General features: G+C 43.0%; 2 protein-coding genes across 2 annotated transcripts in view; both read right to left on the bottom strand.

Moving 5' to 3' along the window:
• Positions 1 to 13,810, bottom strand: part of LOC114664335 (zinc finger protein 721-like) — an 86,299-nt gene that overhangs the window by 61,306 nt on the left and 11,183 nt on the right. Inside the window, 1 exon segment of the mRNA XM_051932315.1 lies at positions 8,566 to 10,380. Within this exon segment, the coding sequence (XP_051788275.1) occupies positions 8,566 to 10,380 (1,815 nt within the window).
• Positions 3,257 to 3,986, bottom strand: LOC127527759 (nuclear apoptosis-inducing factor 1-like). Its single transcript, XM_051927585.1, has 2 exons — positions 3,698 to 3,986; positions 3,257 to 3,589 (listed from the first exon to the last, which is right to left on the bottom strand). Exons 1-2 carry the CDS (start codon positions 3,966 to 3,968, stop codon positions 3,315 to 3,317), a joined length of 546 nt encoding a protein of 181 aa, XP_051783545.1. The 5' UTR covers positions 3,969 to 3,986; the 3' UTR covers positions 3,257 to 3,314.

The raw sequence follows: 13,810 nt of genomic DNA, 5'->3' as shown, positions 1-13,810 counted from the left end.
CTGCCATGGCTGCTTTAGCGTTGCTAGAGGACCTCACAAATGGAAGGATCCATATTACTAACTGAGAATGGTAAACCAGAAGGCACGGACCCAGGTACATGGCGATGGATGCAGGAGACATAGTGCGCAGGCGCCTACAGCGTGCGTCTCATAAACCGCAAGCGAAGTGTGATCCACCGCAAACAAAGGAGTCACGGCTCAAACATGAAAGAGCTCAACTAACGAAGGAGTCACGGCTCAAAAGCGAAATAGCTCAACTAATGCCACACAGAAAAGAGGATTCTGCACTGCACCCCAGAGTCAAATGGAAGACGCTACAGGGTCCGCAAAGGTCCACAAAGATAGTACGAAAGGCGCAGGTGCCTACAACGCGCTTCTGAACTAAATGTCCACACTACACAGCATGGTCCGGGAAATAAGAATAAATGAACTCTCCGTATTAAATGTACGGCATCTTCCCACGTACAAACCATATAGCATATGTGACTCACATTACAGTGATGCATTATTAACAGAACAATCACCCACCTGGATAAAATCAATGAACGCAGGCGCCTACAGCGCGCGTCTGAAATGCCGCAAGCAAAGCAGGCACGGCTCCAAAAAGAAAGAGCTCGACTGACGGGGCTACAAAAACGAGCCCGCCTGGATAAAAAAAATGAACGCAGGCGCCTACAACGCTCTTCTCAAACAACGCAACCAAAGGAGTCACGGCTCCAAAACGAAACATCTTAACTAACGGACATACAGAAGCGAGCCCGCCTGAATACAATTAATGAACGCAGACACCTACAACGCGCCTCTCAAACAGCAGAGTCATTAGATAAATGGCAAAGAAAGGAACGACAAACAACCGCTAAACAATTCCGCCAATTAGCTGACAACGCATTCTGTAATGAGTCCACTATTTGTGAACAATCATTAGGATTAATGAATATCATTTGCTGTCATTGTCATTCACTTAACTTCCCTGAAGAAACAACTGGCAATACAACTAATGAGTTTACACGTTGTTGTCAAAAGGGTCAAGTTAGACTGCCTCCTTTAAATGAATATCCTTAATATCTATGGAAGCTTCTAACTAACGATGTACCTGAAAGTAAAAACTTTATGGACTGCATTAGATCCTACGATAGTTCATTTGCTTTTGCATCTACCGGGGTAAATATCAGGCCACCAGCTGACAATGGCCCATACTGCTTTTGCGTATGTGGACAAATATTACATCGGATTGGAACAGTGCACCCTCAACCAAATCACGAACGCAAATATGCACAAATCTATGTGTTAGATCCAGATGACGCAATCTATCAATGAATGAACCTTCCTGAAAACAAGCAATGCACAGAGCTGATAATGAGAAACGTCGCTGAAGTCATAAACAATCACCCATTAGCTAAGTCTATAAAAATGCTACATGACGTTGAAAGAGAGGCCAATACAAAAGCAGAAGCAGACAAGTTCTGACCTGGAATTACCTTTTACACTTAAACAACGCCAATTTCCCATTAAACCTGCATTTGCCATGACAATCAACAAATCCCAAGGACAAACCATGGACAGAGTTGGCATATACCTCTCTGAGCCTGTACTTGGACATGGACAACTTTATGTTGCCTTCTCAAGAGTTCGGCGTTCATCTGACATTAAAAATTAAAGTTATAGATACTCCATACCAAGGAAAACTCATTCAAGGACAACACACCATCTTTACTACAAATGTTGTGTATAAAGAAATATTCCAATACATCTTTCTAATGTGCCATGCTATGGGTTCTTTACTTCCTTTGTTCATCATCTACACCTTTACACTCCAATATATCTCATACATACATCAATGTATTTCGGGTTACCCGACACCAGGGGTTGGCGAGCGGAGCCCCCTAGTTAGAAGAGAATGCGTATTCCGAGATCATACTGATTTCTTGGCACATGATGATGACTGGCTTCTAAGTCGGTTTAGTTTTCCAAGAGTGATCCTCTTGGAGCTGTGTGCTGAAGTTGCGCCGGCTTTACAAAGGCAGACTTTGAGGAATTGTGCTCTACCTTCTCCTTTGCAAGTGTTGTCCACTCTCGGATTTTTAGCCACAGGAGCTTTTCAGCGTGAACTGGCTGACCGATCCGGCATTTCTCAGTCTTCACTGAGTCGTGCCATGCCAGCTGTATGGGATGGTATTATCCGCTTGTCAAGCAGATATCAGATTTCCGTACACTACTGTTGAACAGGCAAACATCAAAGCGCAATTTGCAGCAATGGCCGGTTTTCCCAATGTAAATCAGAGCGGTCGACTGCACACACATTGCTATAAAGGCACCGCCACAGAATTAATTTGTTTATGTGAATAGAAAGCATTTTCACTCTATTAATGTGCAAATCATCAGTGATGTGAAAATGCTCCTCAGTAATGTTGTTGTGGCTCAACTCATGATTCATTCATCCTGAAACATAGTAGTGCGGGGAACAAACTTGAAAATGGTGCTGTGCGTGATGGCTGGCTTCTCGGTAAGATAAGACATTTATTACCTTTTTGTTTACAGTTGTTCGTTATCTGTACGATGTAACCATATAACCAGTACCGCCGCTCCCTATACGCAGAGTACGCAGTCTGCGTAGGGCACCAACTCCCAGGGGGGCACCATCCCAGCTGCTCAAAAAAATCGTTTTTATATATTATAATAATAAATTAATATTAATAATATACATATACAAATAAACAAAAATATAAACATATATATTGCATTTTACGGTGAATGCAGAGTAGGCTAAGCACACCTTATTTGAATAAAGTTCTATTTTGGCCCCTATAGTAGGTGTTTTTTTTATTATTTTATTTTTACTTCCGTAATATTTGGGGGAGGGGCACAAAAGTAAATTTCTGCTTAGGGCACCCATTTGGCCAGCAGCGGCCCTGCATATAACACGATTACTTAGGTGACAGCGGGCACCCACTGAAGACGTGGCTCCTCACCCCTCTCGCCAACCCACTGACTGAACTAGAGCGACGTTATACTGACCTCCACTCTTGGGCTCGGCCGGTGGTAGAACGTACAATAGGGCAGCTTAAGGGCAGTTGGCGCTGCCTGGATTAGACTGGTGGAGTGCTGCTCTATAGTCCACAGAAAGTGTGCCGCATCGTGCAAACATGTAGCATTCTACATAATATGGCAGTCATTCGTAACTTGCCCATACCTGAAGAGATGCGGTATGATGAACCAGACCCTGGACCACCAAATAATCAGCCACACTGGACAGCATTACAATGTCGAATGAATGTAATTAACCGAATGTAAAAACAGGTAAGCAGATGCATCATTTATTTTTTCACCAAATCAGTTAATTTTTCGCTAATGTCATACAATACGGCCTTGATATTTCTTAGTTCATTGGCCACATCTCTCACCGCATCCACCAATGCATTTTGAGATTCTAGGACTGCATCAGTTAGCACACGGCCAGATGATCGCCCACCAGTTTCTGAGGCAGGGGTGTGTGAGCAGCCAGCGCCCGAAGATGTGGTCGACACAGAAGCAGCACCATCATAGCCCGGAACCACGTCCTCCTCATTTGGGTCAGCTTTTGTACTATTGTCTAGAAATAAATAAACAGTAATTAATACCTGATTGTTTGTCTTATTGCTCATACAAATTATTTACACGAGTAGGGATCATGGTAATCAAAAAAGAAATAAAAACTCACCGGCACCTGCGGTGATGTCAGAATCTCCCTCACCCGCAGGTAAAATGCTCACAATGAGTGTGTCGCCAATAATTGCTGCAACTCGCTGCTCAAACAGTGTGAGCTCCGGGAGTTCAGTACCTCCTCGAGTGGAGCGAACATGCAGACGATGAGCTGCGACTCTCCTTTTCACGGCAACTTTAATGTCTGACCACTTCTTTTTTAATTCGGCCACAGTACGATTTTCTGCCCCAGCACTCTTGACTGCGTCCGCCACGCTATGCCACTCCATCAGTTTCCTTTTGTTGCTAATGCCAAATAAAACATTTTTCCTGGCCTCGATTTCAGCTAGCAGGACCTCCATTTCACATTCGCTGAAGTTTTTTTTTGTTTTTGTTTTTTCACGTGCTTTCGCCATGGTCTTGCTGAAGCATTGAACGTAAGGGGCTATTTATATTGATTTGCATATTCAAAGAGGCGTAATTCTGGGAGGAGTTGGGGTGGGGCAGTAGGCGCGTGCACGTGCGTTAATTTCCACGCTGAGCGGACGCACAGATTCCTGCATCTGGATTTTTCTGTGCGTAAGCACATTTCGGCTTTTGTGCTTACGCGAATTCTACGCACGGCGTTATGCATGAGGCCCCAGGTGTCTGGACACACATCATCCCCCATCAGGCTCCATACTGCCACCAGCGCAGAGGTAACTGTGTTGAGCAATGCATGGTTTGGTGATGTCTTGTGCTCTGTCATTCAAGGGGAATGCTTCATCTGCGATGAACACATGGAGGCTCAGGACTTCACTGCCAGGCAGAGTAGATGGAGGCAACAGGGACAGGTTCCCTTGAATAAGCGGGGATCCAAATTGGCTTCTCACAAATACTCCTGCGTCACTGTATAGGACGTATGCTCCTATATCCACAAAAGTGAATCTGTATCTGGCATCGCAAACGGTCATTAGGATGAAGCTAATATATCCTTTGTAATTAAAAAACGCACTCCCCGTGTTACATGGTGCAAGTGCTCTCACATGTTTCCCGTCTGGGATGTTCCAGAAATCCTGTTTTATGTTCTCCCACTGCTCTGTATCTAGGAAAGCCACGAACCCCTCCTTTAGGGCAGCCTATATGGCTTGGCAGACCTCGGCCACAATGTTAGAAACTGTTGCTGGGCCGAGCTTGTAGCTGGCTGCTAATACTCGGAGACTGATGTCTGTTGTGGCTCCAACAGGATCAATTCGCGTGCTGCGATGTTTGATGTACGGCTTGAGTCAGGGAAGCAAATCATCAAACTTAACTGCTGACATGAGAAAGTATTTGTGGTGTTTTTCCTCATCCATTTGGCCCATGGGCAATACAAGCGTCGCATATTCCCCATCATAATGACGTGATACATTTAAAGGCCTCACCTACCATCACCTGTGTCTTAGTTGCCGTCTTTTTTTCAACCTTCGCAGAAGCATCACAATGCAAAGAAGTTTTGTGGTTGATGTCTTTTTTTCCCCTCAACTCACAACACAACGAAACCAGACGTTGTTTTCTCGCCATAATGTGATGATTTCTCGTACTGCCACCTGGTGGAATCCTCCAGATTTACGTAAAATACGCGCACAAAGTATGAACAGTACAACGCTTGCATAGCAGTAGCATCCACAGGCGCACGTGTCTCGTCGTATCAAGTATAAACCTGACCTTAGGGCTGATTTATACCTCAGGCTTAGAACGCGTGTGTTCCCAGTGTTCATTAGTATGGTCCTCAGAAATTTAAGCGACACGTGCGCGAGTTGCAGTACCAGCAAAAAATCAGGGGCGCAGTGTGTTCAAGTCGGAACGTGACGTCAGAGTTTCTGTGTACTATGAACACGTGACAGCGAGCCGCTGTGAGGATCCTCCAGGCCTGATGTGCCTGCTTTGATGTTTGATGAATAGTTCGATGTGGTGAAGCAGCAAATTGCTGAAATACAAATGCAATCGTGGTGCTTTTCTTCATCTATTTCTCGCATAGGCAATACAAGTGTTGCATATTCCCCGTCGTAATGACGCCATACATTTTAAAGGTTTCACATACCATCTTCTGTGCCCCCTTTTTTGCATCACAACAGCATTGGAATGTACAAAAGTGTATTTGAGCCACAGAAAATGAAAATAAGGAAACAGTGAAGAAAAAAGTCTATTTCGTGATTAATCTCGTAGTTTACTTTGTCGTTAAAGTAGACTGCCGTAAACGTCATTGTAAAACCAACCCAGTTGTTAATTGCTACAGCAGGCGGCGATTGTCACACAGAACACATTACATTTATGATATTCCAGCTCTCTGCACATTTAGAATCCTTAGATTTATACTTGAGGTAACTTTCATGATGAAATGCATCAGAGTATATATTATACATTTTACAGATAAATCGTTAATTTAAATAATGAATACTGCTAATAGTTACACAATTGGGGGCGGCACGGTGGCAGAGCGAGAGCACTGCTTCCTCGCAGTAGGGAGTCACGTCCCTGGTGTTCCCTGCCTGGAGTTTCCATGTTTTCCTGGTGGGTTTCCACAGTGTGCTCCGGTTTCCTTCCAAAGACATGAAGGTTTGGGGATTTAGTGCATGATACTAACATGACGCTAGTGTATGTGTGTGTGCTTATATTCTATTTGCGATGAGGTGTCCAGGGATTTTGTTTCTATCTCGCGCCTGATGCTTGCTGGAATGGGCGCTCTATGGATTGATGGATTTAATCATTAAACATCCATCCTTTTCAGAGATATTGTGGCAGGCTGTCCTCGGAATTTAATGGGCGATTCATGCAATTCACAACACAGCAAAGCCGAACCTGTTCTCACCGTGATAATATCTCACACTGCCACCTGGTGGAATCCTCCAGATTTACGTAAAGTACGCAGACAAGTATAAACAGTACGCCACTTGCTTAGCAGTAGTGTCCGCAGGAGCACGCATTGCGTCGCGTGAAGTATAAACCTGGCCTTAGGCAGGACAAATTCTTATCCTGCTCAGATTTTTAGTGCAATTCTTAGGAGTAAATCTAAGAAGCTTGATAAAAACGGACACAGATACCAAATTTTCACATTTTCATTTTGATGTGGTTAATAGAGGAGAGGTCTGAGGAAATGGCCTGAAGATGAGATGAAGGGTATCACCTTCCTGTAACTCTGCAGCAATGGTTCTTAGCATTTTGGACAAGGACCACTTTGTTAAAGTGAAAGGTATGGAGGAAAACCTGTGGTCAATTCATTACCAAAAACTGTTTTTTCTACAAGTACTCAAGTGAAAAATATTGTAATGACCAATGGCACAAAACAGTGAGATAGTTGGCCTGAACAGAGCTGTTTATTAGAAAGCACAGTTTTAACTGAGGTGCCTCCCGCTGCTATGCCTTTGGAAAATGCCCAAAAAATAGAGAACAGAGGACACTCGGTACAAACAGAGCTCTGTCAAACTCACGCCGCTCCTCATTCTACTGCTATATTACTGCTAGTCTATGAGCTACCATGCTGGCTCCTTTTTGTTGGTTTTACCCAGCGGTCCATCCTGCCTCTCAGCTGGAATCTTCTGTTGGGTCTGAGTAGGACACATTGTCCCTGTTTGAACCTCCTGCCTACTACAACCTTGACTGTTTTTGTTTTCAACTTTTATTGAATTAATTAAAAACATGTAAACATTCCACACAATCAAGTCAAAACGTAACAAAACTAAAATCCGTTTTAGTTAGTTAATTTAGTTTTAGATCCTTGACTGTTGCCTTCTGGAAGGAAAGTCTACATTACAAAACTAACAGTCAAACCTTGCTGGTTTTATGTTTCAAAGTCCCAGATAATTTATAATAAAGCCTTGAAAATGATGTTATGGCACAAATAATTAGATAATCAGTACATCAGAAGCAGCCACACAGAATTAAGGGATTTGCTGCTGCCAGGGAATGGCTGTGGAGGTGGACGTCAAAGTGGATTAAAAAATAAAGTCTCATGTACAGTAGTTGTAGAGTTAGAGAGACAGAGGCTGCAAGTTTGAAGAAATGTCATAAGAGAGAAAGAGAAGGAGCAATCACTACAACCATGAAGGATTAGACAGGGAAGGAGTAACACAGAAGTAGATGTTAAAAACAAAACAGTCCGGTGCACTCTGGGTTGTGTTGGTTATCAGCAAGAAAGTCCTTCTAAGAAAGATGACAAGGTCAGTCCAGAGACCACCTGGCACATGCTCATGAGACCCACTGCTCTAGAGCGCTGTACATATAACTAGTTTGCAAACGGAACTGGAAAGGGTTTATCATATACTGTCCAATACCTATGTTGAACTAAACCAAACTCACAATAACAAAGCCAACCCCAGTTTTTCATTCCATATGATTTCACAGAAGTCTCAGATGTTAAAAAAATCAAAATTACAGAAATGTATTTCTTTTCCTGTTAAATTTCTAAACCACCAATCCCTCATTATCTTGCATTAGTGATGGGCTACTCCCTTTGTGATGTTTGTAAGACCTCCTGTTTCCTGGTTTCCTCCCGAGTCACAATTAGGTTCAATGGCAATTCCGAACAGATTTGGGTGAAGAGTCTGTATGTGTGCACAAACGCCCTTAGACTGACCGACATGCCTGGCCAGACTGGTTCTTGCCTTGGGCTGAACACACTGGCTTAGGCCTACGCCTGTGAAAAGGATTAAAGATTGTTGAGTAATAGATGGACACTTAGGCCAAAAGCATTATTTGAGGTGGCCACTGTCAAGACGACAGCGAGCCGCACTCTTTGGTAAGGACTTGATGTACTGCTGTTACAGGTATTCTTAATTTTACAGTGAACACCAAGCATATTACCTGCATCATTCCAAGTAATACTTACTTCTGCAGTTTATAGAGGGTGTTAATAATTGGTAACGTTTCAAGATGAGCCTGGTAGTTTCCTTGAACTTTCATGTTTTTCAGTATGAATTCTTGTATGAGTCTGAAGATGACCCATTTCTGATAATTGCTTGCCACAGTCAAAGTCAGAATATGTTTTTTCTCCAGTGTGAATTCTTGTATGGGTCTGAAGACTGCATTTATCAGAGAATCCCTTGCTACATTCAGAACAGCAAAATACTTTTTCTCCAGTATGAATTCTTGCATGGATTTGAAGATGGCCTATTTGCGAGAACTGTTTACCACAATCTGAACAGCAATATGGTTTCTCTCCAGTGTGAACTCTTGTATGAATCTGAAGTTTGACATAGGTGAGAAACTGTTTATTACATTCAGAACAGCAATACGGTTTCTCTCCAGTGTGAATTCTTGTGTGAGTCTGAAGATGACCTTGTTGTGAGAACCGCTTGCCACATTCAGAACAGGAATATGGTTTCTCCCCAGTATGAATTCTTGCATGTATCTGAAGATGGCTACTTGTTGAGAATCTTTTGTTACAGTCAGAACAACAATATGGCTTCTCTCCAGTGTGGATTATCGTGTGGTTCTGAAGATTGCGTTTGTTAAGGAATCCTTTGCCACATTCAGAACAGCAATATGGTTTCTCTCCAGTGTGAATCCTTGCGTGGGTCTGAAGACTGCTACTAGCAGAAAACTGCTTGCCACATTCAGTACAGGAATATGGCTTCTCTCCAGTGTGAATTCCTGTATGAAACTGAAGATTGCGTTTGTCAGTGAATCCTTTTCCACATTCAGAACAGCGATATGGCTTCTCTCCAGTATGAATTCTTATGTGTCTCTGAAGACAGCTACTGGAGGAAAAACGTTTCCCACAATCAGAACAACAGTATGGTTTTTCTCCAGTGTGCATTCTTGTGTGGATCTGAAGGTTGCTTTTGTCAGAGAATCCTTTGCCACATTCAGAACAGAAATATGGCTTCTCCCCAGTGTAAATTCTTTTGTGAGTCTGAAGACTGCTACTGGAGGAAAATTGTTTCCCACAGTCAGAGCAAGAATATGGCTTTTCTCCAGTATGTATTCTTGTGTGCTTCTGCAGAAGGCCATTGGTAGAAAACTGCTTTTCACAAAGAGAACAGGAGTATGGCTTCTCTCCAGTGTGAATTCTTATGTGAATTTGAAGATTGCGTTTGTCAGAGAATCCTTTGCCACAATTGGAACAGCAATATGGCTTCTCCCCAGTGTGAATTTTTGTGTGTCTCTGAAGACAGCTACTGGTAGAAAATTGCTTTCCACAATTAGAGCAACAATATGGTTTCTCTCCAGTGTGAATTCGTGTGTGTGTCTGAAGAGTGTTTTTCTCAGAGAATCGTTTGCCACATTCAGAACAAGAAAATGGCTTCTCTCCAGTGTGAATTCTTTTGTGGGTCTGAAGATAGCTTTTTTGTGAGAATTGCTTGCCACATTCAGAACAACAAAATGGTTTCTCCCCAGTATGAACTCTTATGTGCCTCTGAAGCCTGCTCTTCTTAGTGAACTGCTTTCCACATTCAGAACAGCAGTATGTTTTTTTAATTGTAGGGCTCAATTTAAGTTTGGATTCAGCTTTTTGTTTAGAAGCTTTCTTCTGCCCTTGGCAGACATAAAATGCTGCCACATTTGTATCATACATGTGCTGAGTGTTAATCGTGTCTATCCTTTTAAGTTTCACAACAGGCAGAAAACTACACGGGAAAGATCCAGATGTCAGTTTTTTCCAATTTCCAATTTGCAGCGATCTACAGTGAAGTGGGGTATGAGAAAATGAAGATGAGGAGAAGGTGCCACTCTCTTGTAAATCTGGAGAAATACAAAAAAAGAGCACATGTAAATATAAGAAGTCCAGAAAAAGAACTGTCAAGTGGTAATCATTTAAGTGTATAAGAGCTTATTGCTGTTAAAATAAACTTAGCACACAACAAGGAGCCAACCCCTACGTTTTCATTTTATTGGTGGAAGATTTTTTTTTGCATCTGGTTAAAAAAAAAAGACTGGTTTGATTGATGTGTTAAGGGTCAAAATAGAACCCAGAAACATGAAGGCACAACAAATATAAAGAGAAAAGAAATATTTAAATTACAGAAGCCTAATAGAATACATTTAGGCTCATTGAGCATTTTGAATTAAGATATAGCTCATGCACCCCATTTTCCTCCCAAAACTGAAAAATAAGTAGAGAATATTTTCATGGAAAAAACAGAGATGTGAGGTAGACTGTCCTGAGGCACTTCACTAGATTCTTCTGTCCTGGAACTGAAGAGAACAGACTTCAAGTTGCAACTCAGGGGGCTAAGTTGCCATACAGGAGTCCCCCAAATGGCTTTCCATGTCATCCAATCAAATATGTAACTGATGACCCGTAAGAAACATTGCTGAATAGTTTTTATTGTAGGTTGTATAGTGTTATGGTATGTCAGCAGAAACCTTTCTAGTCTTTGGTAAACAGTGGTTAGAAAAGTTTAAAATTTTGCCAGATCAATATGCGGACAACAATACAAATTTCCATACCGAATCGGTTGAGCCCTGGGTTAACAACGATCGCCACCAGTACTGTTAGCCAACAGGGTGCTGACAGAAATTGGGCTACTGTTGGCCGAAGAAGAAGAAGAAGGAGAAGAAGAGGGGGGAGACATGGCCGGAAACAGGAGGATGGGAGGAAAGTGAAGAGAGTGGAACTGAGGGTAGGAACTTTGAATGTTGGCAGTATGACTGGTAAAGGGAGAGAGTTAGCCGATATGATGGAGAGAAGGAAGGTTGATATATTGTATGTGCAAGAGACTAAATGAAAGGGGAGTAAAGCAAGGTGGATTGGAGGTGGATTCAAATTGTTCTATCATGGTGTGGATGGGAGGAGAAATGGGGTAGGAGTTATTCTGAAGGAACAGTATGTCAAGAGGTGAAAAGAGTGCCAGGCAGAGTAATGATTATGAAGCTGGAAGTTGGAGGTGTAATGATGAATGTTGTTAGTGCATATGCCCCACTAGTTGGGTGTGACGTGATGAATGGTGTACCTAAGGGACAGAAAGTGGTGAATGGAGCGGATTTCAGTGGGCATATTGGTGAAGGGAACAGTGGAGACGAGGAGGTGATGGACAGGTATGGTGTCAAGGAGAGGAATGAAGAAGGTCAGAGGATAGTGGATTTTGCCAAAAGGATGGACATGACTGTGGTGAATACGTATTTTAAGAAGAGGGAGGAACATAGCGTTACATACAAGAGTGGAGGAAGATGCACACAGGTAGATTACATCCTATGCAGAAGAGGCAATCTGAAGGAGATTGAAGACTGCAAAGTGGTGGCAGGGGAAATTGTAGTTAAGCAGCATAGGATTGTGGTCTGTAGGATGCCGTTGGAGATCAAGAAGAGGAACAGAGTAAGGGCAGAGCCAAGGATCAAATGGTGGAAGTTGAAAAAGGAAGACTGCAAGGTTGAGTTTAGGGAGGAGGTGAGACAGGCACTGGGTGGCAGTGAAGAGTTACCAGACAACTGGGAAACTACAGCAGATGTAGTAAGGGTGACAGCAAGAAGGGTGCTTGGCGTGACATCTGGAAAGAGGAAGGAGGAAAAGGAAACCTGATGGCGGAATGAGGAAATACAGGAGAGTATACAGAGGAAGAGGATGGCAAAGAAGAAGTGGGATAGTCAGAGAGATGCAGAAAGTAGACACGAGTACAAGGAGATAAGGCACAAGGTGAAGAGAGAGAGGGCGAAGGCTAAGGAAAAGGTGTGTGATGAGTTGTATGAGAGGTTGGTTGTAGTAACTAATGGGAATAAAATTGATGAGCCAAAGCATGAAGTTTTGGGAAAGAGTAGTGGAAGCTAGGTTAAGATGTGAGGTGATGATTAGTGGGCAGCAGTATGGTTTCATGCCAAGAAAGAGCACCACAGATGCAATGTTTGCTCTGAGGATGTTGAGAGAGAAGTTTAGAGAAGACCAGAAGGAGTTGCATTGCGTCTTTGTGGACCTGGAGAAAGTATATGACAGGGTGCCTCAAGAGGACCTTTGGTATTGTATGAGGAAGTCGGGAGTGGCAGAGTAGTACGTAAGAGTTGTACAGGATACAGTATGTACGAGGGAAGTGTGACTTTGGTGAGGTCTGTGGTAGGAGTGATGGATGCATTCAATGTGGAGGTGGGATTACATCAGGGATCAGCTCTAAGTCCTTTCTTATTTGCAATGGTGATGGACAGGTTGACAGACGAGATTAGACAGGAGTCCCCGTGGACTATGATGTTTGCTGACGACATTGTGATCTGTAGTGAAAGTAGGGAGAAAGTTGAGGAGACCCTGGAGAGGTGGAGATATGCTCTAGAGAGGAGAGGAATGAAGGTCAGTAGGAACAAGACAGAATACATGTGTGCAAATGAGAGGGAGGTCAGTGGAATGGTGAGGATGCAGGGAGTAGAGTTGTCGAAGGTGGATGAGTTTAAATACTTGGGATCAACAGTACAGAGTAATGGGGATTGTGGAAGAGAGGTGAAAAAGAGTGCAGGTAGGGTGGAATGGGTTGAGAAGAGTGTCAGGAGTGATTTGTGACAGACGGGTATCAGCAAGAGTGAAAGGGAAGGTCTACAGGACGGTAGTGAGACCAGCTATGTTATATGGGTTGGAGATGGTGGCACTGACCAAAGCAGGAGACAAAGCTTGAGGTAGCAGAGTTAAAGATGCTAAGATTTGCATTGGGTGTGACGAGGATGGATAGGATTAGAAATGAGGACATTAGAGTACATTCAAGTTGGACGGTTGGGAGACAAAGTCAGAGAGGCGAGATTGCGTTGGTTTGGACATGTGCAGAGGAGAGATGCTGGGTATATTGGGAGAAGGATGCTAAAGATAGAGCTGCCAGGGAAAAGGAAAAGAGGAAGGCCTAAGAGAAGGTTTATGGATGTGGTGAGAGAGGACATGCAGGTGATGAGTGTAACAGAACAAGATGCAGAGGACAGAAAGATACGGAAGAAGACGATCCGCTGTGGCAACCCCTAACGGGAGCAGCTGAAAGAAGAAGAAGAAGAGTTGAAAAGTGGTTGAGTCACTTCAGTGTTTGCTTAAGAATACAAATAGCTTACCTTGGCCATTACTATTGTCATGGCATAAAGCTAAAAGAAGGTCTCTAACATGAATTTGCCTTCACAAATGTGCTGCATTCTTGTGCTTACATTGTGGTCTTTTATCAGCAACAAGGACTGGAGGTATCCTGTAACAACTGAAGACATTTTTCAGTACTTAGAT

This window comes from Erpetoichthys calabaricus, chromosome 1 (assembly GCF_900747795.2).
Source record: "Erpetoichthys calabaricus chromosome 1, fErpCal1.3, whole genome shotgun sequence".
Classification (NCBI taxonomy): Eukaryota; Metazoa; Chordata; class Cladistia; order Polypteriformes; family Polypteridae; genus Erpetoichthys; species Erpetoichthys calabaricus.
This window is presented reverse-complemented; position numbering and strand designations above follow the sequence as displayed.